The 24166-nt window shown below is 48.2% G+C and overlaps 12 protein-coding genes across 12 annotated transcripts; all 12 read right to left on the bottom strand.

Moving 5' to 3' along the window:
* Window positions 1-15: 15 nt before the first annotated feature.
* Window positions 16-2151, bottom strand: F5147DRAFT_729779 (pyridoxal phosphate-dependent transferase). The gene is made up of 9 exons (XM_041439376.1): window positions 2035-2151; window positions 1787-1840; window positions 1690-1726; window positions 1521-1638; window positions 1215-1464; window positions 824-1161; window positions 623-775; window positions 401-570; window positions 16-298 (listed from the first exon to the last, which is right to left on the bottom strand). Exons 2-9 carry the CDS (start codon window positions 1794-1796, stop codon window positions 142-144), a joined length of 1233 nt encoding a protein of 410 aa, XP_041284762.1. The 5' UTR covers window positions 1797-1840; window positions 2035-2151; the 3' UTR covers window positions 16-141.
* Window positions 2152-3236: 1085 nt separating this feature from the next.
* F5147DRAFT_621572 (uncharacterized protein) lies at window positions 3237-5599 on the bottom strand (the record flags this gene model as incomplete). The annotated part of the gene is made up of 5 exons (XM_041432628.1): window positions 5149-5599; window positions 4967-5069; window positions 4583-4917; window positions 4250-4527; window positions 3237-4210 (listed from the first exon to the last, which is right to left on the bottom strand). Coding segments are annotated over exons 1-5 (2070 nt in total), but the record flags the coding sequence as incomplete, so codon positions are not given.
* Window positions 5600-5657: 58 nt separating this feature from the next.
* F5147DRAFT_729763 (uncharacterized protein) lies at window positions 5658-7651 on the bottom strand. Its single transcript, XM_041439375.1, has 6 exons — window positions 7617-7651; window positions 7469-7565; window positions 7362-7410; window positions 7117-7291; window positions 6767-7057; window positions 5658-6736 (listed from the first exon to the last, which is right to left on the bottom strand). The coding sequence occupies exons 1-6, from the start codon at window positions 7617-7619 to the stop codon at window positions 5801-5803; spliced, it is 1551 nt and encodes a 516-aa protein (XP_041284760.1). The 5' UTR covers window positions 7620-7651; the 3' UTR covers window positions 5658-5800.
* Window positions 7652-8225: 574 nt separating this feature from the next.
* On the bottom strand, window positions 8226-9735 carry F5147DRAFT_729752 (uncharacterized protein). The gene is made up of 6 exons (XM_041439374.1): window positions 9470-9735; window positions 9299-9406; window positions 9125-9241; window positions 8970-9064; window positions 8664-8918; window positions 8226-8607 (listed from the first exon to the last, which is right to left on the bottom strand). Exons 1-6 carry the CDS (start codon window positions 9565-9567, stop codon window positions 8339-8341), a joined length of 942 nt encoding a protein of 313 aa, XP_041284759.1. The 5' UTR covers window positions 9568-9735; the 3' UTR covers window positions 8226-8338.
* A 203-nt stretch (window positions 9736-9938) lies between these two features.
* On the bottom strand, window positions 9939-10636 carry F5147DRAFT_83288 (uncharacterized protein). Its single transcript, XM_041443834.1, has 3 exons — window positions 10539-10636; window positions 10351-10488; window positions 9939-10293 (listed from the first exon to the last, which is right to left on the bottom strand). Exons 1-3 carry the CDS (start codon window positions 10585-10587, stop codon window positions 10034-10036), a joined length of 447 nt encoding a protein of 148 aa, XP_041284758.1. The 5' UTR covers window positions 10588-10636; the 3' UTR covers window positions 9939-10033.
* A 90-nt stretch (window positions 10637-10726) lies between these two features.
* On the bottom strand, window positions 10727-11895 carry F5147DRAFT_729748 (uncharacterized protein). Its single transcript, XM_041439373.1, has 5 exons — window positions 11642-11895; window positions 11485-11586; window positions 11355-11419; window positions 11118-11294; window positions 10727-11062 (listed from the first exon to the last, which is right to left on the bottom strand). Exons 1-5 carry the CDS (start codon window positions 11728-11730, stop codon window positions 10881-10883), a joined length of 615 nt encoding a protein of 204 aa, XP_041284757.1. The 5' UTR covers window positions 11731-11895; the 3' UTR covers window positions 10727-10880.
* Window positions 11896-12485: 590 nt separating this feature from the next.
* Window positions 12486-13880, bottom strand: F5147DRAFT_83269 (uncharacterized protein). The gene is made up of 6 exons (XM_041443827.1): window positions 13685-13880; window positions 13446-13639; window positions 13281-13384; window positions 13145-13228; window positions 12909-13085; window positions 12486-12860 (listed from the first exon to the last, which is right to left on the bottom strand). The coding sequence occupies exons 1-6, from the start codon at window positions 13733-13735 to the stop codon at window positions 12676-12678; spliced, it is 795 nt and encodes a 264-aa protein (XP_041284756.1). The 5' UTR covers window positions 13736-13880; the 3' UTR covers window positions 12486-12675.
* Window positions 13881-14317: 437 nt separating this feature from the next.
* On the bottom strand, window positions 14318-14999 carry F5147DRAFT_841670 (uncharacterized protein; the record flags this gene model as incomplete). Its single annotated transcript, XM_041444398.1, has 3 exons — window positions 14318-14586; window positions 14616-14843; window positions 14891-14999. The coding sequence occupies 3 exons, from the start codon at window positions 14997-14999 to the stop codon at window positions 14318-14320; spliced, it is 606 nt and encodes a 201-aa protein (XP_041284755.1).
* Window positions 15000-15653: 654 nt separating this feature from the next.
* F5147DRAFT_83253 (uncharacterized protein) lies at window positions 15654-16856 on the bottom strand. Its single transcript, XM_041443816.1, has 5 exons — window positions 16753-16856; window positions 16418-16690; window positions 16283-16366; window positions 16050-16226; window positions 15654-16000 (listed from the first exon to the last, which is right to left on the bottom strand). Exons 2-5 carry the CDS (start codon window positions 16476-16478, stop codon window positions 15783-15785), a joined length of 540 nt encoding a protein of 179 aa, XP_041284754.1. The 5' UTR covers window positions 16479-16690; window positions 16753-16856; the 3' UTR covers window positions 15654-15782.
* F5147DRAFT_729739 (uncharacterized protein) lies at window positions 16496-17294 on the bottom strand. The gene is made up of 5 exons (XM_041439372.1): window positions 17241-17294; window positions 17096-17174; window positions 16922-17035; window positions 16753-16866; window positions 16496-16690 (listed from the first exon to the last, which is right to left on the bottom strand). The coding sequence occupies exons 1-5, from the start codon at window positions 17287-17289 to the stop codon at window positions 16516-16518; spliced, it is 531 nt and encodes a 176-aa protein (XP_041284753.1). The 5' UTR covers window positions 17290-17294; the 3' UTR covers window positions 16496-16515.
* Window positions 17295-17696: 402 nt separating this feature from the next.
* Window positions 17697-18577, bottom strand: F5147DRAFT_729735 (uncharacterized protein). Its single transcript, XM_041439371.1, has 5 exons — window positions 18445-18577; window positions 18282-18375; window positions 18184-18230; window positions 17844-18126; window positions 17697-17795 (listed from the first exon to the last, which is right to left on the bottom strand). Exons 1-4 carry the CDS (start codon window positions 18554-18556, stop codon window positions 17921-17923), a joined length of 459 nt encoding a protein of 152 aa, XP_041284752.1. The 5' UTR covers window positions 18557-18577; the 3' UTR covers window positions 17697-17795; window positions 17844-17920.
* A 1256-nt stretch (window positions 18578-19833) lies between these two features.
* F5147DRAFT_83224 (uncharacterized protein) lies at window positions 19834-20734 on the bottom strand. Its single transcript, XM_041443803.1, has 3 exons — window positions 20589-20734; window positions 20328-20519; window positions 19834-20269 (listed from the first exon to the last, which is right to left on the bottom strand). The coding sequence occupies exons 1-3, from the start codon at window positions 20689-20691 to the stop codon at window positions 20064-20066; spliced, it is 501 nt and encodes a 166-aa protein (XP_041284751.1). The 5' UTR covers window positions 20692-20734; the 3' UTR covers window positions 19834-20063.
* Window positions 20735-24166: the final 3432 nt, after the last annotated feature.

The following is a 24166-nucleotide window of genomic DNA, read 5'->3' as shown; positions in this document are numbered from 1 at the left end:
AATTCAGTCCAAATATGACTAGGAAATATAGCAGAAATTTATTTATAACTGACGTACGTCCGAGTTGAGTTTCTAGTAGCTGATCTAATATGTTTGTCTCCAAGACATCGCTATCAAATATCTTGGCAATCCGCAAGTCATTTACACCTGCCCCCTGACCACCTTGTCCAAGCTCTCTGCAAAGTATCTTATGTTGTGCGAGTTCAGCCCAGCCATCGAAATTCGTCCGTTGGCTGTCAAGTAAATGTGGAAAGTATCTATCAGTGCTTGAGACTGAGATGGGTTGATTCCAGTGAAGCTGTGCCCCGTTATCAGTACGATATTCATTCCCAGGACGGTATGCTTTGCGCCATCCAAGCCACGCCATGGCGCCAATACGCGACCAATAGCACAAACTCACCTGAACATGCCAATCTGGTTAATGATATGAACCCAGCTACCTGGCGTTTTCAGCTCCTCCGTCAGGAGTCGATAAAGCTCATTGCGCATGGATATGATTCGCTCAGCCATGGTCTTGATGTCACGGTTCCAGTCGTCAAAGAGGGCACTGTCGTTGAGAATAAGCGAGACCTATTCCCCACCCCTCATCAGATGAGCGCAGTTCATACTAAAATCAACTCACCAGGCGTGCACCGTAAGCCGGTGGGTTGCTTATTTCACTGCGCTGTAAAACCGACAGCTGACTCTTAACACGGTCTGCAGCATCCTTCGTAGGGGGGACGATGTGGAGCGCGCCGATCCGCTCGCCGTACAGACCTGCGTTCTTGGCGAAGCTCTGGTCCAATCAGCTGTGCTGCAGTAGTCCAATGAGTGATCTACTGACCTGACACACAAGCATCGGCACACCCTTCTCTACGAAGTATCTAACTGCCCACGCATCGTTGTTGAGATCACCACTCGCAAAGCCCTGGTAAGCGCAGTCGAAAAATGCGTAATGGTTTTTAGCGACAATGACTTCAGCGATGTGTTTCCATTGGTCACGAGTAGGGTCAACTCCTGTGGGGTTGTGGGCGCAAGCGTGTAGTAAAAATACCGAGCCCGGCGCAGCACTTTCTAGGGTTCCAATGAAGCCATCAAAGTCTAGCCCGATGGTGGCCGGGTCATAGTAAGGATAATCTATAGGTTGGATTCCAACATTCTTGAAGATGGCATGGTGGTTAGCTGCAGGAACGCCTGATTAAACTTCCATCGCACCCAGTCCTATAAAAACTCACCCCAGGTGGGATTGCTCAAGTAAATCTGCTTCGGGGCATCCCAATGATAAAACCTGCTCAGAAACAAGGCTCCCAAGTGGTTTGCGCCAGTTCCGGATATGGTCTGTACGCTAACAGCACGCCCTTCTGCGATGGCAGGCGAATCGGCACCAAGGATGAGCTTTGCCGCACCGGCACTGAACTCTGGTAAACCCGTGATGGGGAGGTATTCGTGATCGAGATTAGGATCATTCAGAAGAATTTGTGTAGCCTATGGTGGCGCAGCGATTGAGTCTAGACTGTAGTTAGGATATAAAGAGAACGCACCTTCTTGATAACAGGAAGGACCCAAGGTTTATTGTCATCATCTCTATATGCTCCAACACCAAGGTTGACCTTCTGAGGAAACGTATCCGCCTTATACGCCGCGGTCAATTTAAAAATGCTATCCGTGACTTTTAGTGAAGGATGCAGATATGTTGTAGCTTGTACGCACCTGTCGGGTGGAGCAAGCGGAACATCCTGCCATGTTTCTGATTCGTGAAATGATTTGAATGCCGGGGTACAGTGGCGCAATTATAAGCAGGGCTTACCGGCCGACATCGTGTTTGAACCTGAGAGGTGATTATATACTTGTCTTATCCTGTCTGACATGTTGGTTAGTTCCGATATAAGCGATGTTGTAGGAGTCGTAGATTATCGATTATCACAGTGACGGTGCGAGTTGCGGCGACATACGGCAGCCGTGAAACATGCCATGTGATTATTGTCCCAAGCTTGTCAGATCATCCAACAAGCCTGGCAGCAACAGTAACTGAACATGAAAACCCAAGTTACTCACCAGTAGCCGATTTGAAGGTGGGATAAGGATGGCGATAGCAAGACGATGTCACGGTATAAGTAATAGTGCCAGCTTCATCTCGTGGTAGTACGGTGAGAACATATAGCCGAGCTCGTTTTAAATATTCCCGATCATGATGATTCTAGATTTTCTGGTATTGAATCAAGGCCTCGTGAGGTTCTCAAACGTTTATCAGACTCGGTTTTACTGATCATTGTATAGCCGTTAACCTGGACCCGAACAGGCTACTCCAGCGAACTCCTGGTAGTGGCCGCGTCTGGAATTCCAATATGGATGGGCCATTTCGGACGCCATGATCAAACGCCGCACACTACGCCCGTTTGGTAGTACTCGCTGCCTCCCAGTACCCTCCTTGTGACCTTCTCCTCCGCTCTTACTCCGGGAATGGTTTAATACAGAGCCAATCGATAATTCCTTTGGAAAATCTGAATTCGTTTTTCGGTTGAGGCTCCGAGTTGCGGCCAACCTGACTCTTCCAGAATTCTCTGAAGGTCAACGTGCGTGATATCGACTGCCGCGACAGAAGCCTCAAGCACAGGGTACCTCGGACTCCATGACCGGAACTCCCGGAGGACTATTCCTCGTGACCCTCCCATCTATGCGGTACCTTCAGATTGGAAGCCAGACGGACCAGTCACCATTTGCTCCATATAACGCACAGGGCCTAGCGTCCCAATTATTCTCGAATTCCTCGTGTCCCAAGACCGGTATCGTTGTCACCGGTGTTATCTTGCCTTCACGTACATTTTGATTCTTGATGCTTAACGAAATCCTGACGTACCAGTTCTACTCCAGCGTTGTTCTTAAAGTCCGCGGGGACTTTACTCTAGCTCCTACTACAGAGTTTTTGCCTCAGATGCGTGCGGCATGTAGCCTACACCACATCATGTGCTGTGCTCCATGTGGTCGTAGAAATCATTATCCATACTTCGCGATGGCCAGTTGCGTGACCGACATTCATGTACCTTCAACATGTACTAGCTATGCTGAGGTATTGCCAAACGAGAAGTCCAACATCTCTTAGCATTCAGTTTAAGATAACCATGAAAAGCACATGCACTAGCGTCGAGTAAGTCAAAGGTAAGTATACATTGTGATAGCATCAAACACTAAACTTTGAAAGCAAAAAGCAAAGCATGATAAAACAAATATTAAAAACTTCCTCCCAAGATGGTCTACTTCGCGTTCTCCCTGGACATGAAATAGCTTGGGAAGATGCCCATCAGCTCTTCGAGGTACCAGTAATTCCCCGAAAGTTCATCCAGAGGACCTTTGGCTTTCTTTCCGCGTTTTTCGTTAGACTTCTTCGGCGTCTCATTCTCCTCGCGCACGATCTGCACCCATAACCCTCCAAGTCCCATCCCGAGGCTCAGCGTATCGACTACGGCAGGCTCCAAGACCAGGACGATATCGTCCTCATATGGATTGTGCGGCTTTCCGGGGCCGCTGCCTTCAACCTCGCCGTCAGGCATGACCACTGCACCGCGGGAGGTCTTGCGAATGAATGGCTTTGGAATATCGCTCTCCTCTCTTCCCCACGGGCTCATGACAACCCGCGCAAACCTCCGCTCTAGCTCATCCTCCACCATTTCCGCTGCGTCACCCTTGATCTTTGCCTTATCCTTCGGGGGCAGGTGAATCGCTTTAATACGGCGCGTGGAGGACTCCACGACTCCTGTGCTGTGCGTCAGTGGGAAAGAGGTGGGACCCAGGAGAGACGTGAGCGAGGGCGGTGGGGAAAGCCAAGAGGGCTCAGTCACTTCGGGTGCAAATGAGAGTGGGGCGGAGTCCGCACCCCATTCGTCATTGTCATCCGCAGGGCCCCATTTGCCGCCATCGCCGATGGTACCCCAGGTGTCAGAACCTACAGAACCCCAACCTCCAGTGTCGCCCGTTGCACCCCACCCGCCGGCAACAGTGTCTGTTGTGTCTCCAGACCAGATGTCGGGTGGTGCGGTGGTGATAGGGGCGATGGTGTTGGCATTAGCGACGAGGGCAGTAGTGCGCATGTTAGTAACCTGGATCTCCATGTCAACATTGTCCTCGATGGCATCTTTAAGTGCCGTTTCCTCCGTATCTGGGAGAACGATCTCCGTTTCAGTACCATGCTGATCGGTAACAGTAATAGTCGCATCGACTGAAAATAGAATTTCAACTCATCGATAAGCCATCACATGTAGATGGCTGATATTACCTGGAGCAGGCTGATCAGTTGCATTTAGGTGATCGTCAAAGGACCATTCAATTCCGCCTTTGCGGCCAAAGCATTCCTTGCAGCCATCGCTGAACACGTCGGGTAACGCCTGCCCGATCTTGTATGTCAGAGGCAGCTCCTTCTTCGCGAGCTCCACAATATCAAGGGCACTACGGATGCCGCGTTCATGCAAGGCTTTTGGGAGGACGCGGTTCCGCAGGACAAAGTTCAGGAAAAAGCTGAGGAGGTGTGGTGCGTTAAGGAGGTTCCTCTCCGACCTACGAGAGATACTCCAATAAGAAACACGTTAAAAGTTATTATTGAGAAACAGACCAGATGAGGCCTTGTTCACGCATGTAAGACGATAGGAAAATTGTCACCGACTTCTCCGGGTCGTTCAAGAACACGATCAGCTTCTCCTCGCGTTGTTCTTCCAGATCAGATTTGCGTGCCTGTAAACCTTCGTCGTCGTCATGATCGTCTAATTCAACAGAGTAAGTTGAGCTAGCAGGATCCTTTAAGGAAGGAGCTAGTTCCGAGGTATCCTCCCCGTTGACCTGAGTATTAGAAGGGCTATCGCAGTCATCGTCGTCATCGTCATCCGCTTCGTCTTTGGTCGGTTTACGATAGACCGTTGGATTGACAAGCAGTCCCACGTACAGACGAAACTACGAGAAAATGTAAGGTTCGCGAAAGTACAAAAACGAAAATAACTACCTGGTCCCAGAGCTGGCCGACCCCAGAAGTGACCGGCGGCCAAGTGCGATTGACCCGAAAGTCGTTCGCAGCATGAAACAGGCGATCCACATGAGATATATTCCTAGCAGGCTGATCAGCAACAATTCACGATATCGCAGACCTTAAGATGGGATCATAGGTGATAAGAAAAAACGACCTACGAATCGAACTTCCCCTTCGTGACACGCAGATCTTCACCTTCCTCCCACTCTTCGTACCACGGGACCTTCCTTGCAGGCGCACTGTCTACGGCAGCAGTCTTCTTCTTACGTTTCCTCTTGCGTGTGTTGCTCTTGCACTCATCAGTTGAATGCTTCACGCGCAACTCGACGGTGGGTATGCCCAGGCCATCGAGCTCCATGTCTTCCTCATTCTGGCCGCCAACAACTTCAAACAGCTGTATCCCGCGCGCCCTGAAATCTTTGAAAGGGATGAGTGTCACACCCAGTGGGGGTTTTGGGAAGGGTGGAAAGGTAATGAACGCCAAGTCCTGGGTTGCTGTCGTGTCTGCAGCAGAGGGCTCAGCAATCCTTGAAGGCATTTTGATGAACGTTGTGGTAGACAATCAAGATGGGATCGATAACCACGATAGAGTTCTTTTTAATGCTGAACTTACCGGAGTATCCGAAGTATATGATTTTCGGAAACATTAAATGCTGCTCTTTCCAAATTTAGACCACGCTACCTATAGCATCCAAGCGTTACATCGACAGTGGTACAGTGAAGTGTTGTACAATGCGATTCTATAATGGAGTTTGTAAAAAAAAACATAAGACCGACTCATACAATAATCCGCTGCCACTACAATGAATCCTACCGCACCTCCTTCGGCGGTATCCACTCTGGTACCTTCCCCCATTCGAACTTCTCTGCCGCGAATGCAGCTTTGACATCTGCTGGTATTATGTCCATGTAGTTTGGCGGCAATAATGCAGCGTATCTGTCAGGTTTGATCTGAATTTTAGATCGTGAAAATCCAGGTGCTGATGCGGATGGTTTCGAAGCATCGATTGGGGTTGTTGCCATTGGAGTTGCGGAAGCAGTAGCAGGCGCAGGAACGCCGAAGGATGGAGCTCCGGCGCCTGTGCTACCGAAGGCAGATGTCGCTGGCGCTACTCCGAAGGCAGACTGGGATGTTGCGGAGGACGCGCCGATTGGGCTTAGTGCAGATGACATAGAGCCAAAAGCACTTTGTGAGGGTGTCGCAGAATTAAAAGCACTTTCTACCTGTGCAGGTGCAGCAAATGCACTTTGTGTTGGCCCAGGCGCAGGGGCTCCAAATGATAGCTGTCCAAACGCCGATGATTGCGTCGGTGCTGACGCAAACCCAGATGACTGAGATGCAAAGGCAGAAAAACTGCCACTGGCTCCAGTGCCAGTGCCGGTGTTCCCAAATGCCGACGATGGAGACCCAAATGCGCCTGTGGAAGGTGCCGAAGAGCCAAATGCACCTGACCCGGGTTTAATCAATGAAGATTGTCCGAAAGCTGACGTTGGTTGAGTGGCTGAACCGAATGCAGAGGGTTGCCCGAACGCAGAGCTTGGCTGCTGCCCAAACGCTGATGTCGTCTGAACAGGCTGCACAAACGCAGAAGTTGGCTGCTGCGACTGCCCGAATGCAGACGTTGACTGTTGTGGTTGCGCGAAGGCGGATGTTGGTTGTTGTGACTGCCCAAACGTTGACGTAGTCTGTGCAGGTTGCCCAAACACAGATGTCGTTTGCGCAGGTTGCCCAAATGCAGATGTCGTTTGCGCAGGTTGCCCAAATGCAGATGTCGTCGCGGATGTGCCAAACCCTGTCTGGCCAAACGCAGGCTGGCCAAATGCAGACTTTCCAAAGGCACTGGAAGCTGCGCCAGACACCGATGGTTGAGGGCCAGAAGTAAACGCTGGCCCGCTACCAAACGCTGATAGCCCACCGAAAGCGGACATATGGCCGAGCGCACTCGACCCAGGTGAGGTTGCTTCCTTGCTCAATTTTAAAGCAGCGTCATGCAACTGTTGAACGTTGCTCCTGGCGCTGTTGTACGCCTGTTCTGAGGCAGCTATTTTGTCTGACTCATATTTCATCTATAGGTAGATTGATCAGTCATCAAAGGAGGATATTCTTTCTTTATTATACTACGCACATATTCGTTGATAGTCCCTGCCTTCAACGCAGTCACTGCCTTCGCGCGAAGTTCCTCAGGCGACTCATCTAGTCCACTGATAACCACCGGTTCATACTTCGCAGCGCCATAGGATGACAGTGGCCATAAAGGTTTATCTTGTAGAGGGGTGATGTCTCTTGTCACTGATTCAATGCTACAAACTATGGTGTTAACAGATTGACCGTATGTCGACCTTCCTGCGTCATAGATCCCGAATAACTTACGAATATGGAACTGCTATGTCTCTCGAATTATTGTTGGTCCAACTTTGATCTAATTATTATATGTGAGAATATGAAAGAAAAGCCCGGGGAAAGTTGAGACAACGTACTCCCAAAACCACTCTGTTGTGCTCTATCCGCTGGATGCTCGTTGCGACATCTATCGCCGTACTTGCACGTACCACGTAGATAGTAGGTGCAAACTGTCTGACATTACGACCGTTAATGTTGCCTCAAGTTCTCAGAGTGGCAGCGTACCATAGGATACGGACTCTTGAATGAAGCAAGGTAATTGCAACCAAATCGAGCTTGTTTGCACAATGCGTATACTTACAGATTATGTAATGGCCTCAGAATTCAATAAGGACAAACAACAGTTGACCCGTCTTCATTCCGACGCTGATAAACCTCGGGCTAGCCTACGGTCAGCTTGTGGTATAGAAAAACTTAAGCTGGATAATGACAATCAAGCAACAATACGTACGGCTATTATTTCACAAATCTTTTGCTATTTATCAAGTAGCATAAGCACTTCGTCATTTTCCTGATGCCGACTGGGCGAAAGCAGGAAGTGCCAGTGTCGAGGGCCACAGGTCCTATCTCTTAACCACCGTAGTTTTCGAACATCAGCTTGGAAGAAAGGGTGCTGATCCAGATGATAGGCCATAATGCAGGACTCTCAAGCGTGCTGGATGGTGAGTGAGACCATTCGAAAGAAAGTTCAGTCGTGCACGATATAATAGTTGCTTGGAGAATTTCACTTTCACAAGATATGCAGTTGGTTCAAAGGGTTTCTGCCCCCAGCAGCGTGCTTGATACCATGTGATATGGTCACTGGATGGATTTTACGATTGTTAGGGGTTGGAATCGCTGGAACTAGTAAGGAACTCATTCGTTGAGATATTGTCAGTACAGGCTTCGAATATCGGTGCACCTACAGAACATCTCGGCGGATCACACTAATACACGGCACCAACATATCAATCCCACCACCCCCATGTCCTACCCAAAACAAACACAGCTCCAAGACCCGTCAACCAAGAGACACTAAGCACGACCGTCGATTCACTTTTGCGTGCATCCACATTCTCGTATTTATTCGTGATCGCATTTTCGCAGTAATTGGGAACAGTCGAGGTCCGAGTGTACGGTGCAGGTTTTCCCGTCAGCTGCAATGGCCCAAGAAGGATATCAGGGTCCCCAGAGATAGATAGCAAAACTGCAGCTGCGAAATATGGATGCCTAATCGCTGAAAATGTTTAAGTCGTTCAGAAAATATCATCAACAGGAGGGAAAATGACCTACACCAGGCGTTGACTCCTGTCAGAGCATGCGAAACACAGGAGAGGGCAGTGAACGAATTGGAATTGGAATCGGAAGTGCTCAAGGGGGTTCTAGCAGTGCCCCATAATTTAGAAAGGATGAACCTCCACAATCTGAAAGGGTCCGAGGGAATGACACCCCACAATTTGGAAACGCCCGAGAAAATGTTGTCCCGCAATTTGGAGGTGCCAGTGAGAATAGTCCCCCACGCTTTGATCCAGTGGACGCCAAACGGGTCTAGGCCTCTGTTAGATCGTCCGCGAAGAAATCAGATTCCTATTGACGTACTAGATATCATCCCTATGAGCTGCCACGCCTTCTCCTGGTATTGCTGAAGCACTGGCATATCAGAGCTCCAGTGGCCATACGCGGAAACCTGATTACTAGAAAGTGTGCATCAGGCCATCAGTCAAGGCAGAATAACCATGAAGTGAATAACATACACCAATTGTTTAGCCCCTGTCAGCGCGTCGGACCCATGAGAGATGATATCACCCGATACTTTCGACCAGTCTATGTTCGGCAGGTTTATATCATCTTTCTTAGATATGGCCTGATTGCTGAAAAGAGTGTAAACCGCGTTAACAAAATGCATGCATAGTCAAGGGGCGAAGAACCTTAGTTGTTTGACCTCCGCCAGAGCATCAGACGCACGGGATAGAACAGCGCCTGACACTTTCGACCAGTCAGGCAGGTTTACATCGGGTGGGGACACGGCCTGATTGCTGTAACATGTTAAGCTACCATCAGCAAAGGCCATGCTAGTGCATACTCATGGGGCCAATGACCTCATTTGTTTGACCTCTGCCAGAGCATGGGAAGCACTGGAAAGAACACTAGCCGACAATTTCGACCAGTCGGGCAGTTTTGTATCTTCCTTGGGCATGGTTGGTTGAACCAGGCTGGTGACTAGTAGGCGTGAAGAAGAGCGACCAAGCGCTCATGCACATGATCATGGACACCCACCATCAATTGTTGAACTCCCACGATGCTAGAGCCAAACTTGTCGTTTTCACAAAGTCATCTGAATTTGCTGCAAACGGAGGTCGACGACGGGAAGACATTCGACAGGCCCGTAAAGAGCGCGACCGATTCAGACACCGCGACGCGTATTTGAATTAGCTAAGCTAAACAACTACGTCGCGTCGTGCTATTGCAATTGAATATTGAATATCATGCAATCCTACTCGAGGAACAAGCGTACGTTTGACCACGATTTTACTAATCAAGTAGATCTATCTAGATGTACATGAACATGTCACTTAGGATTTCGTCAATATCATAGCCCCACGATATTTCATGTTTGACTACCACTCCCTCCACTCAACATACACGGATGTCCAGCAACCACATCAATTCCACCACCCCCACCTCCTGCCCAAGACAAAGACAGCTCCAATACCTGACAGCCAGGAGATACCAACCTCAAGTATCGATCCTGTTTCAGGTTGATCTCCATTCTCATATTCTTCAACGCTCGCTAATCTCAGTGCTTCTTCCATGTCATTATCGTGATAGTCAGCGGCCCCGTACGACTGGGATCTCGCAAAGGTAGAGTCCCGTGGTACGTAGCCACCATAGAAATGGGACTGGTACCGGGATGCCAATGAATCTGTCACATTTGTGTTCAAGGTTATGGGACACCTGTAGTTGAATGAGTACGATGTACCTTTCGCTACCCCTTGTCTCCTGAAACCGAAAATATACAAGGTAAACCTCCCCGCGAGCCGTAGTGGCGTAAGTAAGAGTTCAGGATTGGCAGATATCAATATCAAAGCTCCAGCTGCGACATATGGATGCCTGGTTGCTGGAGATTGCGTTATCAATGATATCGTGAAGAAGAAACAAAGAACCTACACCAGCTAGTATTGACTTTTGTTAGAGCATAAAGTGAAGAGGCGTGCATAGTGTTCCATAGTTCAGGCCATTCAATGTCGGGTAGGTCTAAATCTTGCTGGGACATGGCTGTATGCGTGTAAGCAGCCTGCTAACTGGATAAATCTGTTTATAAAGTAAACGCCAAACGCTGGTGCATCGTGTTTCCATGAAATTAAACCCACGTTGACATTCTCTAGACAAAGGTCACACATATGTACGTAGTATCATCGGCTCTTCGGCCTGATCACTCCCAAACCCAAACCCAACTGCATAATCTTAGGTTCCCTGCCTTTCGACACGATGGAATAACCAGTTGCCTCATTAGAGCCACCACCCCCACTCCCGGCCCAAGACAATCGCAACTCCAACATACGATAACAAGGAGACGAGCGTCAATGGAACTGGCAACATGGTGGCCCCAGTTGATTGGAGGTGCGCGAACGAAGAGCCTCGCGGCACAGTACCACCGTAGTGACTGGACTGATATGCAGATGCAAATGAACCTGTTGTTAGCGTGTTCAGTTAGGAAGTGAAAACCGCTGCCAGGGATTTGTGTACCTTGCGCTACTCCTTCACTCCTGAAGCCCAAACACCAGATGACGAGCTGCACCGGGAGGAGACACAGGAACACTGCAATTGTTCCCGTCAGCTGCAATAATGCCAGGAAGACTCCGATATTTGTGACTGCAGAGAGCAATATCAAGACTCCGGCTGCAACGTATGGATGCACGATTGCTGTGAAGTATGTGTCAGTGCCATATCATATATCGTGATCAAGAGCTGGACGACACCTACACCAGTCGTTGACTTCTATCAAAGTGAGCAAAACACTGGAAAGGATAGTGTTCCACAAATTGACCCTAGAAAGTATGCATCAAGCGCTCCTATCAACAAAGACGTGAAAATAAAGCAGTGAATGTCATACAACAGACGTCCAGCCTGTCCCAGAGCATTAAGAATATCGGCCCATATTTTGGACCAGTCAACGTTTTTCAAGTCAACGTCTTTCTGGGACACGACCTGATTGCTGTGCATCGAACAGCGTCAGTGTCAGCGTAATAACCAAGAGGTGAATATCATACGCCTGTTGTTTGACCTCTGTCAGAGACACCTTGGGGAAAAAAATGTCTGGCAATTTCGACCAGTCGGACATCATGATAATTGGAGGCATGAAGAGCAATACCACAGGTTTCGTGACAGTATGGACAAACGACCGTAAGTTATAACCGGTGAACCAACCAATTAAACTCTCACGAAACCTCGGTCATTTGACACAAGCCGCCGATCTGTCTGGCCCGGATCTGCCTGCACCCTAAACTTGCTGTGTGCCTCGAGCGTTCTAAGCTGACGTGCGAATCAATTCCGAGTCGGCAGACCACCCACGCAAGAACCGCAAGGTACTCCGCGCTGCCTCCGCGTGTCACGGTCTCTTATAAGTTGCCCGGTCACAAATTTACACTTATACCGAGATCCTCGCCAAGTGCAAACGCCACCGACACTTCTTCTGCGTCAGTGGCATGTAACCTGCACCATATAATAGCATCCCAAGCCCCCACAAACCAACCCGGAACTCTGCCATTTACATATTTTGACCATGGTGATATACATACCTCCACAAGTTCATCACCTTCCATTCGATACAAAATGACACCAGTCCCCTAATTGAATGCACCACTCCCGGCCCAAGATAATCACAGCTCCAGTATACGCCAATAATGAGATAAGCATCGAGGTGACTGTTGGCGTGGTGGACGCGAGTTTCGCGAATCCAGAGCCTCGCAGCACATTACCACCGCCATCACTGGACTGATATTGGGATATCGATGCAACTGAATCTGTGACAGCGTGTTTGGTTGGCAAGTAGAAAGCGCTTTGTTTGCAGTGTATCTTTTTTTACTCCTCGACTCCTGAAGCCAAAACACCAGATAATCGATCGCACCGGGAGAAAACACAAAAACATTGTAGATGCTCCCGTCAGCCGCAATATTCTCTAGACAAAGGTCATACATATGTACATAGTATCATCGACTCTTCCGCCTAATCACTCGCAAACCCAATCCCTCACCCAACTGCATAATATCAGGTTCTTTTCGATGCGATACAATAACCAGTCACCTCATTGAAACCACCACCCCCACTCCCGGCCCAAGATAATCACAGCTCCAGTATACGATAACAAGGAAACGAGCGTCAATGGAACTGGCAACATGGTAGCCCCAGTTGATTGCAGGCGCGCGAACAAAGAGCCTCGTGGCACAGTACCACCGTAGTGACTGGACTGATATGCGGATGCCAATGAACCTGTTGTGGCGTGTTCAGTTAGGGAGTGGAAACCGCTGATTTGTGTACCTTTCACTACTCCTCGAGGCCCGAAACCCAAATACCGGATGATCAATTGCACCGGGAGGAGACACAGGATCACTGCAAATTTTCCCATTAGCTGCAATAATGTCAGGAAGGCTCCAATATTTGTGACTGCAGCGAGCAATATCAAGACTCCGGCTGCAATGTATGGATGTACGATCGCTGTGAAGTATGTGTCAGTACTAATCATATATCGTGATCAAGAGCTGGATGACACCTACACCAGTTGTTGACTGCTATTAAAACGAACAAAACACCGGAGAGAATACTGCAACACATTTTGGCCCAGTAGGTGCGTGATATGTCTAGATCTCCGTTAGATCGTTTGTGGCGATATTAGTAGACCTGTCTATTTACTGAAGATTACTCCAACAAAGGCGCGTAGTTTCTCCTGGAATTGCTGAAATATAATTGTCATAGCAGAGCACCAGTTGTGGTATATGAACCTTAAGACCTGAATGCTAGAAAGTATGCATCAAGCCCATCAACAAAGGCGTAATAATGAAGCAGCAAATTACATACACCAGTCGTCCTGCTGTTGCCAGCACACTAAAAGCACAAGAGAGAATGTTGTCCCACAATTTCGACCAGTCGAACATAGCTGTAGATGTAAATAAAAAAATCAATACCAAAGGTTTCGTGATAGTATGTGCGAATGACTGTAAGCGCTCACCGGCTGGGACGTCCATCAATCGAGCTCCCATGAAATCCCAAATCTGTCACAAGTTAATCATTTGACAAGCCATCTACACAACACATGCCTTTCGAAATTCTGCTGGATGCGTCAATGCCATACAGCCATAGGTACGCATAAATATTGTATTATCATGCAGCTCCGAGTTAAGGTCGAGAAGCCGGAAACTTGGTCACGAGCAGAAATGAAGCAACATTCCCACCCCGTCGGCAGCTGAATATCATTATGTGGTGCACGTCACGGAAAGAAAGTTAAGCCTCTACATGTGACGCCGCATGTCGCATAGCTGAACAATTTGCTCTCACTCTGACAGGCGAACAGTTGTTGCAGACCAATTTAGATTCAGCAGTCCGCGGTGTTCGTAAGGACCACAGCAGACTCCGCGCTGCTTCCGCGAGTCAGCCTTCTCTAACAGCAAGTCACAGACATCATAGTATCATTTTCAACCAATACCAGGCAGTACGACGGGACTGGACAAGCTGACAGCGAATTTACGGGACCACACGTCGTTCTACTGAGTAGACGAACATGCCTCATGCTTGTAAATTGTATCAATGAATATCACATGAGTATATTCAAGTTCCGTGTTGGGCCGCTGGCCGCTGATTCAACTCCCTCCATTGAGCTCCACTATATTTCATGTTTGACTACCACTCCCTCCACTCAACATACACATTGCCAACGGTGTCCAGCAACTACATCAATTCCACCACCACCTCCTGCCCAAGACAAACACAGCTCCAATACCTGACAGCCAGGAGACACCAACCCCAAGTATCGACCCTGTTTCACGTCGATCTCTATTCTCTAATTCTTCAACCAATCTCAGTGCTTCTTCCATGTCATAGGCGGCCCCGTATGACTGGGATCTCGCAAAAGTAGAGTCCCGTGGTACGTATCCACCACAGAGATGGCGCTGGCGCTGGGATGCCAATGAATCTGCCATATTTAGGGTCACGTACGAGACACCTGTAGTCGAATGAATGAGTACGATGTACCTTTCGCAATCTTTTGTCTCGCTGAACGCAATGATATAAAAGTGTACAAAAGGATCCTCCAATAGAGCTTAAGCTTGAAGGGCAAGACGATCAACCCGTAACGAACCGGGGGAAGATCACAGATATAAAGTGTCGTTTTCCCCGCGAGCCGTAGTGGCGTAAATAAGAGATCAGGATTGGCGGAGATGAGCATCAAAGCTCCGACTGCGACATATGGATGCCTGATTGCTGGGAATCGCATTATAACCAACATCGTGAAGAAACAGATGACTTACACCAGTTGTTGACTTTTGTCAGAGCAGAAACTGAAGGGCCGAGAATAGTGTTCCGCACCGTGACTTCGGGCCAGTCAATGTCAGGTAGGTCTAAATCTTGCTGGGACATGGTTGTATGCGTGTAAGCCGAACAAATCTGTTTATAAAGCGATGAACAATAAGCGCTGAGGCCTGAGGCCTGAGCTCGAGCGCTTGTGGATCACGTTGCCATCAAATCAAACCCACGTTGTCATTCTCTAGACAAAGGTCACACATGTACGTATTATCATCAGCTCTTTGGCCTGATCACTCGCAAACCCAAACCTGCATAATCTCAGCTTCCTTTTGACACGATACAACAACCCAGTTGCCTCATTAGAGCCACCACCCCCACTCCCGGCCCAAGACAATCACAACTCCGACATACGATAACAAGGAGACGAGCGTTAATGGAACTGGCAACATGGTGGCCCCAGCCGATTGGAGGTGCGCGAACGAAGAACCTCGTAGCACAGTAGCACCGTAGTGACTGGACTGACATGCGGATGCAATTGAACCTGTTGGGGCGTGTTCAGTTAGGAGGTGGAAACCGCTGCCAGGGATTTGTGTACCTTGCGCTACTCCTTCACTCCTGAAGCCCAAACACCAGATGACGAGCTGCACCGGGAGAACACACAGGAACACTGCAATTGCTCCCGTAAGCTGCAATAATGCCAGGAAGACTCCAATATTTGCAAATTTACACTTATACCGAAGCCCTAGCCAAGTGCAAACGCCACTGGCACTTGTTCTGTAACTTATGCATCAGTTACATGCAACGTGCGCTATGGCATCTACCAAGCCCCCACAAACTAACCGGAACCCTGCCATTCAGTTTGTGACATACTACATACCACCACAAGATAATCCCACTTCAACACCTTCCATTCGATACAAAATGACACCAGTCCACTAATTGGATCTTCCACTCCCGACCCAAGATAATCACAGCTCCAGTATATGCCAACAATGAGATAAGCGTCGAGGTGACTGTTGGCATAGTGGACCCATATGATTGAAGTTTCGAGAATCCAGAGCCTCGCGGCACATTACCACCGTAATGACGGGACTGATATTGAGATGCAAATGAACCTATTATAGCGTGTTTGGTTAGCAAGTAGAAAGCGTTGTGTTTATGTACCTTTTTCTACTCCTCGACTCCCAAAGCCCAAACACAAGATAATCAACCGTGCCGGGAGAAAACACAAGAACATTGCAGTTGTTCCCGTGAGCTGCAATAATGTCAGAAATATCGCAGGATCTCCAAACACAGAGATGACCAGCAAGACTCCAGCTGATTCGTATGGATGCCTGATTGCTGAAAAGTATGTATCAATCCAATGGCATCGCAATCAAGAGCCGAATGCCACCTACACAAGTTATTGACCTCTGTCAAAACGAACAAAACGTTAGAGAGATTACAGCCCCGCATTTTGGCCCAGCAGTTGCGTGGTATGTCTAGATCTCCGTCAGATCGTCTGTGGCGATGTCAGACCCGTCTTAACTTACTGAATATCACTCCAATAAAGGGATGTAGTTTCTCCTGGTATTGCTGAGACATAATTGCCATGGCAGAGCGCCAGTTGTGGTGTATGAATACCTGATCACTAGAAAGTGTGCATCAAACCCATTAACAAAGGCGTAATAATGAAGCAGCAAATTACATACACCAGACGTCCTGCTGTTGCCAGCGCACTAGAAGCATGGGAGAGAATGTTGTCCGATACTTTAGACCAGTCGATGTCTGTCAGGCCTAGATCTCTTGCTGACACGTTCCGATCGCTGAGATGGGCATATCGAGCTGCATCAGCAAGGGCATAACAATCAAGGAACGGATCACATACACCAGTCGCTTGGCACCTGTCAGAATATCGGTCACACTGGATACAATATTGCCCAGCAATTTGGACTGGTCAACATTCTGTAGGTCTGTATCTCTCTGAGACGCGGCCTGATTGCTGCGTGTTAAATTGCGTCAGTGAGGGCGTAATGATTACGAGGCAAACAACATACGCCAGTTGTCTGGCCTCTGTCAGAGCATCAGACACACGGGAGGCAACATTGCTCGATACTTTAGACCAGTCTATGTTCTGCGGGTCTAGATCGTTCTGAGAAATGGCCTGGCTGCTGAGGTACGCGTTTACCGGCATCAGCAAAAGGCTAGGAATCAATGGGTGCATGACCTACATTCGTTGTTTAGCCTCTGAAAAAGCGTCGGACCCTTGGGAGAAAATGCTGCTCGACAATTTCGACCAGTCGATCATAGCTGTAGATGTAAAAAGTCAATACCAAGGTTTCGTGGTAGTATGTGCGAATGACTGTAAGCGCTCACCGGCTGGATGTTCATCAATCGAGCTCCCACGAAATCCTAAATCTGTCATAGACTCATAGGTTGATCATTTGACAAGCCATCTGCACAACACATGCCTTTCGAAATTCTGCTGGATGCGTCGATGCCATACAGCCATAAGTATGCATAAATGTTGTATCATATGTAATGCAGCTCCGAGTCTAGTCAAGGTCGGGAAGCCGGAAACTTGGCCACGAGCATTCGAAATGAAGCAACATTCCCACCCTGTCGGCAGCTCAGCGCTCAGCGCTCATGTGGTGCACGTGTCGCGGAAAGAAAGTCAAGCCTCTATGTGACGCCGCATGTTGCATAGCCGGAAAATTGAATATTGCTGCCAGGCGAACGAGAATTGATTTGGTGCAGACCGATTTAGATTCGGCAGTCCGCGGTATTCGTAAGGACCACGGTAGACTCCGCGCTGCTTCCGCGAATCAGTCTCTCACAAACATCATAGTATCATTTTCGACCAATACCAGGCAGTACGACGGGGGCTGCACAAGCTGACAGCGAATTGACGGGAACACATCGTTCTACTGAGTAGACGAACATACCTCACACTTATAAGTTGTATTAATGAATATCTAGAGCATCGCAAGTGTATTCCATGTTGCTGGCACTGACTCAACTCCCTCCATCGAACATCTACACTACTGCCAACCACATCAATACCACCATCCCCACGCCCTGCCCAAGACAAACAAAGTTCCAACATTCGCCATCAAAGACACAGGAACCGCAAACGTTGATTCTCGTTTATCTCCGTCCTCGTAATCGTCAGTAGCCCCACGCGCCTGGAATGTTGAAAACGTAGACTGTGGTGGTACATAGCCACCATAATGACGGGATTGGTATCGGGATGCGTATGAATCTTGATGGCGCGATGAGACAAGTCCTGTAATTACCACAGCTGTGATTATAGACGTACCTTTTGCCACACCCTGTTTTCTAAAACCGAGCATATACAGGATGAATCTGGTCAAGGGCTTGAACGGCCAAAGGATTAACCAAAATGGGAGTAAGCACATATAACGCGCAATCCGCAATGGTGTTAGAAGGAGTTCAGGATTTCCAGAGATGCATAGTAGAGCTCCAGTTGCGAAATATGGATGTATGATTGCTAGAGAAGAGCGCATAGTTTTTTTTTCAGTGATGAGCCATGGACAGTGAAGAAGAAGCAAAAACTAACACCAATTGTTAAGCTCTGTTGCTAAATAACAAGTGAGATAGGCGATAGCGTCCCACAATATCCACCAGTTTGGGTCAGGCAGCCGCAGGTCTAGCTCCTGCAGCTGGGACATGGCTGTATGCGGTCAGGACCATCCATCAAGAAAAGTGGTTTTATATTAGGCATGATAACTTTAAATAAGCGCCAGGCGCCATTGCCGCATCATCAAATTCGTATGACACTGGCAACCGTATTATGATTTGTTTGATATATCGTGCTAACACCCTCCAACGTAGACACGAACTTTGCTCTATACGTCAAGGCCAAACATTTACTCACGCAGTTCAAGGTCGATATTAATGATAATTTACTCTTTAAAAACTGGAAGTTAGACAGCTAGAAAGTCAGATCCATGACGAAGGAGAAGATAAGATACACGAGTATGAACAAAGACAGCGATTGATGCCTTGGAGGTCTCATTCGTGGGTGAGGATGCATGAAAGGCGTCCGCGTCATAGTATATGAGGCATCTGCATCGGTAGTGCTAGCCAGTTGAAATCATGTTTCCGTATTAACGGATCATCGAAGCATATCGCAACTCGCAAGCGCCAAATGTCAGGCTATGCGTGGCTACCTGGACATATTTGTGTGAGCATTGATCAAGAATATTCATATAATGAGGCACTTATGAGAACGACTGGGACGATAAACATACTGGCAGGAGGCCTCTGTCAACCGTGACACTACAGTCAATATGTTCCAAAATCTCGCCCAGCTGGCCTCGGCATGACAAGGCAAGATATAATCACATTAAAAACCTTGCAACGCAAGCAATGCGCGTAGCGGGGGCTCTGAACAACAGAGAACGAATCGATGCATCTTGTTCGTCTGGAGTCAACGACATGACTGAAAACATAAGCCGAAGGGAGCTGCTTTTGACGCTTCCAAGGGGCGATTACGAAAAGACATGCTTGGATTAGCAGGACAGACGGTGGACTGCACAATAGGGTGTCCGCATGGCATGTGATAGTGCTGTGTGCATCAGACGCTGGTGAGTTAGGTTGTGAGTATTAACACACAACTTGACTGTCACCAGCGTCAGAATGCACAACTCACGCCATGACGAGAGGTGTATTGGGGTATCTATAGACCAATGTGCGAGAAAGGAAGAGTCAACCTATGATGCAAGCTGAAGCTTACGGATTTTGAGATTGAGAGATACGTACCAGATCTAGTAGAAGAAGTCAACATGACACTTGTAGTTTGAGCGCATCACGAAGTATCCCAAGTTACCACGGAATGCTGTAATCACGGTCGATGCAATCCCTTGGACGTACATTTCTGAGTCTTTCTACCTGTTTCCTTCGCAGTAAGCTTGACGATTCTCTTGCAGTTCCCTGCTACATCCCACCTACCTCGCAACTGCGCTCCATCTGTGCAGGAAATAATTCCGATCGCACGAAAAAAAAAACATGATAGTCAGGACACGAGACATGAATACCTTCGGTCCATCATAAGCTCACCGTCATGCGAGTAATTACGTCCACCTTTTCCTCCGCAACCTTGGCTCCTTTTCCATGTTGGGCCGCTGGTACTGACTCAACTCGCACCATCGAACATCCACACTACTGCTCATCGCATCAATACCACCATCCCCGTGCCCTGCCCAAGACAAACCAAACACCAATACCCGCCATGAAAGACACGGGAGTCGCAAACGTTGATTCCGGTTCATCTTCGTCCTCGTAATCATCAGTAGCCCCATGCGCCTGGAATTTTGAAAAGGTAGATTGCGGTGGTACATAGCCACCATAACGACGGGATTGGATTCGGGATGCGTATGAACCTTTGATGCCGCAATGAGACAAGTCCTGTAGCTACTACAGCTGTGATTGCAGACGTACCTTTTGCTACACCCTGTCTTCTAAAACCGACGATGTACAGGATGAATCTGGTCAAGAGCTTGAACGGCCAAAGGATTAACCGAAATGGGAGGAAGCACATATAACGCGCAATCCGCAATGGTGTTAGGAGGAGTTCAGGATTGTCAGAGATGTATATCAGAGTTATAGCTGTGATATACGGATGTCTGATTGCTAGAGAAGAGTGCATAGGTTTTGTTTCAGCGATGAGCGATGAGCAGTGAAAAAGAAGCGAAAACTAACACCAATTGTTGAGCGCCGTCGCAAAATAACAAGTGAGACAGGTGGTAGCGTCCCGCAATATCGACCAGTTTAGGTCAGGCAGATCTAGGTCTTGCTGGGTCATGACTGTATGTGGTCAGGACCATCCATCAAGAAATGTGGTGGATATTAGGCGTCAGGGCATGATAACTTTAAATAGGCGCCAGGCGCCGTTGCCGCACCATCAATTTCGTATGACACCAACCGCATTGTTACAAGTAAAAGTAGAGATACTCGGAAACATAGTGTAAACATGTTCAAGTAGGCCGGTATATGCTGACATGGACGAACACCAAGGACTATGAAGGTAGAAATGAAAACCACTCTAGAATCTCTGTGTTTCAACCTACATGAGCAACCGTTCGTTGCAGGCGCACCATCTCCATGGGAAGAATAGAGTGTGTTTCAATTTTACTCGAGAGCTGAGTAAAGTGCAGTTGATGATTAAAGACGGAGAGACAAGGAGACATTACCGAATGCTTACCAGCGAACCACGCATGTAAGTCGGCCTCCATATCCTCATCAATCTTATCAACCATGGACTGATACGATTCGACGGCTGCCCCAAAACTACCTGCTCGAAAGAGTGCATAGCACTGTTGCTGGTTCGCAGTTTGCCACAAGGATTTAAGGTCCCAGCCAAATAGCTGTTGAAAACATGCGTTTGAGCACGAAAGGATTTTCGGTTGCATCATATCAGCGTACCACAACAAATTCATCGTACGTCAAATGAATTGGCGATTTATAAAAGAAAGTGCTAGCAATGGCAGCGGCAGTGAAGTGTTCAACGGCCTCATTATAGCGCGCGCCCTCCAAGGCAATGTTTCCTAGTTGGACGCGTAGGTAGGCCTGGTGTACGAGGGGCAAGAATCAATGACAACACATGAACTTGATGTGATTGAGCTCACCTCCACGATACGACAAGCAATAGGATCGACATCGGGACATGCAGCTAGCTCTCGTATACGAAGCATTGCCTCTTGGTGTTCATTTGCATTGAACAGCGCAATAGTCTAAAAACCGAAATGACGCACGGAGTATGTGAGAAAAATATGACCTGCCTTGATCAAGAAAAGGAAGTGGTCTGTCTTTAAGTCTCCATCCGTGAACATGGATGCGAGGTCAAACGGGATCCTCGCGGCCAGAACCTGCTTTTTTCCGCAGAGGGCAATCCCTTTAGAGATATGGCCTGCCAACGATGGCTGAATGCTGACGGACTATACCATCATCGAAGACAACTTTTGTAAGTAGGTCATGATGGGTCAGTCAATCTCACCCGAATTGCATCTTGAAGTGCTCGGTTCCAGTCGTGTTTTCGTGCCATAACAAATGCGCGATTGGCATAGGCAGTGTGATCGTTGGTATCAGCGTCAATATCTAGATTTAGCACCTTTTCAGCAGTACGCCAGTCCCCAGTTATGCATGCGTTGCGGACTGTCGAGTTCATAGCGAGGACCTGCGTAAATCATGTTCACACTGTGTTACAAGAGTCAAAGGTGGGAACATGCCTTGAAACCAGAGTGGACTTGATGCTTGGCGCAAAAAAGACGCTTAGATGATGAATGGGCGAGAAAATAAAAACAAATTTACCTGGTGCGTCGCCTGCTCCTTCATGAGGCCATCTTTTGGTCCGTCCTCTGGCAAAACATCCTCGGGTGTTGGCCACTCTGAGATCTTTTTATCCACACCTCCACTGAGGACGTGCTTGCCATTCGTGGAGAACGTGACGCAGTTCACCTCCCCAGAGTGTTTGAATATGGCGATGTTTCGTCGATCTGAGAGTCGCCAAAGGCGGACACGATTGTCATGAGATGCGGAGGCAAGGAGGGTACCGCTAGAGTTCACAGAAATGGCGGAGATATTCTTGAAATGACCCTTCCAGGGATCACCGACCTGCTCCCAGGTCGATATATTCCACTCTCGTATGACGGGATCAGCCCCGTTGCCCCCGGAGAAAAGCCAGTTGCGATCTGGCGTCCATGCGAGCGAGTAGTCGCCACCGGTCATCGTGAAACAGGAACGGGAGTTCTGGTAAATTTGGATATTGTGGTCTGTTGCAATCACAAGATATCCGGATACCAAATACCGAACACAGCGGACATTTCCACGACAGCTGATTGAATGTTGGGCCTCCTTCAACCTAAACCTGTCCTGTGTGATCCATAATTTCGTGGTGGTGTCAGATGATCCACTGGCCAGCATCCTGGAATCCAAAGAAAAATCAAGCGAATGAATCCAGCCGTTGTGGGCTTTATTGAATGTTTGGTTGAGTTCCCCGGTGTTTCTATGCCAGGAAATGAGCTCTCCCTTCTCATCACCACTTGCTATCCACTGCCCATCTGGTGAAACAGCCAATGCCCGCACCCGACTGTGATGCCCCTCCATCTTCTTCAACACTAAACCTGTTTTTAAATCCCACAGACGAAGCATCCCGTCATACGAGCCCGTGACCATCCGTTCGCCGTAGGAGGAATTGAAAACTGCGACTGCGACAACACGATCCCCGTGATCTTCAAATGTTCGAATGGGTGTGGTGTTTGGAATGAGCGCTGTCATTGTAGTGGAGCTGCAGCACAGTTGAGGTGGATCTAATGTGTGTGTGGGGATGACGTCTTCCTCGAAGTTGCAGAGATGCGCGTGATGGAATGTTTTAAACCTGCTTCATAGCAAAACTCCCTCACTAGACGCACAGAACACGAGGCTATTATCATAATCACCTTGCTTGCCAATCTAAACGAATCATTGGGCTCATGCGTCCAAGTCATGTCGCCGCAATTTTCCACATCAGTCAACGGGCCTGATCATAATTGTTTCAGGAGTCCACGCGGCAGATAGGAAGAAGACTTACACGGTTCACCCGATGCACCTGATTGACCATGCCCCCAAATTTTGATAAAGTCATCACCCCAAAATGTAGTATTCCACCCGGTGACATGTTGAGCTTCTGTTCCCTGGAACGTTTGTAGCGTAAATCCTACAGTCGTGAGGTTTCCTTTCATCTCCTGTGGTTGTTAGCATTACGGGTGTGCGATTACCATTAATGTAGTATTGAAGATAATTGTTTCAAACTGATTCAAGTTGATCAGCTATTATTGAACTTCGTTCGAACGTTGGATTCGATGATTTGAATTGGCAATTCGAACTTCGATGACACGTTGTCTCTCGGACTTCGGGGTATCGCAATGACCTTCTAGATGGGCCCCACCAGTTCATGTTCTAGCAGTGCCGAGTCACAGTGCATACAGTGTATAGTTCTCGTGTCATGGATGGTCGACCGGTCAAGTTTGTGATGAAGTTCGAGGTTACTTTGCACATAGAAGCTAGATCTGTCGGAGATGTGGCGAACTCGAACGTCACAGCCACATATGACCAAGATCATCACACTTATAACTCACAGCCTGAAACTTCACGACAGACGCGCGAGACGATGTTCAGAAGTTATTTCAGGTAAAAGTAAACATAGGGTAAACATGCTCAAGCGGGCCAGCATATTATGACACGAACACCAAGGACTATCTAAGTAATACAGCTACCGTCAAGGTGCAAATGAAAATTACACG

The sequence above is a fragment of the Suillus discolor genome (assembly GCF_016758755.1).
Source record: "Suillus discolor strain FC423 chromosome Unknown F5147scaffold_158, whole genome shotgun sequence".
Taxonomy (NCBI): Eukaryota; Fungi; Basidiomycota; class Agaricomycetes; order Boletales; family Suillaceae; genus Suillus; species Suillus discolor.
The sequence above is the reverse complement of the archived record's forward strand: the minus strand, read 5'-3'. Positions and strand labels throughout refer to the sequence as shown.

Bases quoted from the DNA above. Each gene is read 5' to 3' on its own strand.
- F5147DRAFT_729779 (XM_041439376.1), bottom strand. The intron at 1,465-1,520 runs GTGCGTTCTCTT...GCGCCACCATAG, and splicing joins TCCTTCCTGTTATCAAGAAG to GCTACACAAATTCTTCTGAA. The intron at 776-823 runs GTCAGTAGATCA...TGATTGGACCAG, and splicing joins TGCCGATGCTTGTGTGTCAG to AGCTTCGCCAAGAACGCAGG.
- F5147DRAFT_729763 (XM_041439375.1), bottom strand. The intron at 7,411-7,468 runs GTACGTTGTCTC...TATAATAATTAG, and splicing joins ACAACAGAGTGGTTTTGGGA to ATCAAAGTTGGACCAACAAT. The intron at 7,058-7,116 runs GTGCGTAGTATA...ATCTACCTATAG, and splicing joins CAGGGACTATCAACGAATAT to ATGAAATATGAGTCAGACAA.
- F5147DRAFT_729752 (XM_041439374.1), bottom strand. From the start codon at position 9,567: ATGCCCAAGGAAGATACAAAACTGCCCGACTGGTCGAAATTGTCGGCT. The intron at 9,407-9,469 runs GTCATTGGCCCC...AACATGTTACAG, and splicing joins GCAGAGGTCAAACAAATGAG to CAATCAGGCCGTGTCCCCAC. The intron at 9,065-9,124 runs GTATGTTATTCA...CACACTTTCTAG, and splicing joins ACAGGGGCTAAACAATTGGT to TAATCAGGTTTCCGCGTATG.
- F5147DRAFT_83288 (XM_041443834.1), bottom strand. From the start codon at position 10,587: ATGCACGCCTCTTCACTTTATGCTCTAACAAAAGTCAATACTAGCTGG. The intron at 10,489-10,538 runs GTAGGTTCTTTG...CGCAATCTCCAG, and splicing joins AAAAGTCAATACTAGCTGGT to CAACCAGGCATCCATATGTC. The intron at 10,294-10,350 runs GTACATCGTACT...CAAATGTGACAG, and splicing joins GAGACAAGGGGTAGCGAAAG to ATTCATTGGCATCCCGGTAC.
- F5147DRAFT_729748 (XM_041439373.1), bottom strand. From the start codon at position 11,730: ATGCCTCCAATTATCATGATGTCCGACTGGTCGAAATTGCCAGACATT. The intron at 11,587-11,641 runs GTATGATATTCA...TTCGATGCACAG, and splicing joins ACAGAGGTCAAACAACAGGC to CAATCAGGTCGTGTCCCAGA. The intron at 11,420-11,484 runs GTATGACATTCA...CATACTTTCTAG, and splicing joins GGACAGGCTGGACGTCTGTT to GGTCAATTTGTGGAACACTA.
- F5147DRAFT_83269 (XM_041443827.1), bottom strand. From the start codon at position 13,735: ATGCGTACCTATGGCTGTATGGCATTGACGCATCCAGCAGAATTTCGA. The intron at 13,640-13,684 runs GCATGTGTTGTG...AACTTGTGACAG, and splicing joins ATCCAGCAGAATTTCGAAAG to ATTTGGGATTTCATGGGAGC. The intron at 13,086-13,144 runs GTAGGTGTCATC...CATACTTCACAG, and splicing joins AATAGCAGTCAACAACTGGT to CGATCGTACATCCATACATT.
- F5147DRAFT_83253 (XM_041443816.1), bottom strand. From the start codon at position 16,478: ATGGCAATTATGTCTCAGCAATACCAGGAGAAACTACATCCCTTTATT. The intron at 16,227-16,282 runs GTAGGTGGCATT...CATACTTTTCAG, and splicing joins GACAGAGGTCAATAACTTGT to CAATCAGGCATCCATACGAA. The intron at 16,001-16,049 runs GTACATAAACAC...ACGCTATAATAG, and splicing joins GAGTCGAGGAGTAGAAAAAG to GTTCATTTGCATCTCAATAT.
- F5147DRAFT_729739 (XM_041439372.1), bottom strand. From the start codon at position 17,289: ATGACAGATTTAGGATTTCGTGGGAGCTCGATTGATGAACATCCAGCC. The intron at 17,175-17,240 runs GTGAGCGCTTAC...TTACATCTACAG, and splicing joins GATTGATGAACATCCAGCCG to CTATGATCGACTGGTCGAAA. The intron at 16,867-16,921 runs GTATGTTGTTTG...TTTAACACGCAG, and splicing joins ACAGAGGCCAGACAACTGGC to CAATCAGGCCGCGTCTCAGA.
- F5147DRAFT_729735 (XM_041439371.1), bottom strand. From the start codon at position 18,556: ATGTCCCAGCTGCAGGAGCTAGACCTGCGGCTGCCTGACCCAAACTGG. The intron at 18,376-18,444 runs GTTAGTTTTTGC...GCTCTTCTCTAG, and splicing joins AACAGAGCTTAACAATTGGT to CAATCATACATCCATATTTC. The intron at 18,127-18,183 runs GTACGTCTATAA...CGCGCCATCAAG, and splicing joins AAAACAGGGTGTGGCAAAAG to ATTCATACGCATCCCGATAC.
- F5147DRAFT_83224 (XM_041443803.1), bottom strand. From the start codon at position 20,691: ATGACCCAGCAAGACCTAGATCTGCCTGACCTAAACTGGTCGATATTG. The intron at 20,520-20,588 runs GTTAGTTTTCGC...ACTCTTCTCTAG, and splicing joins GACGGCGCTCAACAATTGGT to CAATCAGACATCCGTATATC. The intron at 20,270-20,327 runs GTACGTCTGCAA...GCGGCATCAAAG, and splicing joins AAGACAGGGTGTAGCAAAAG to GTTCATACGCATCCCGAATC.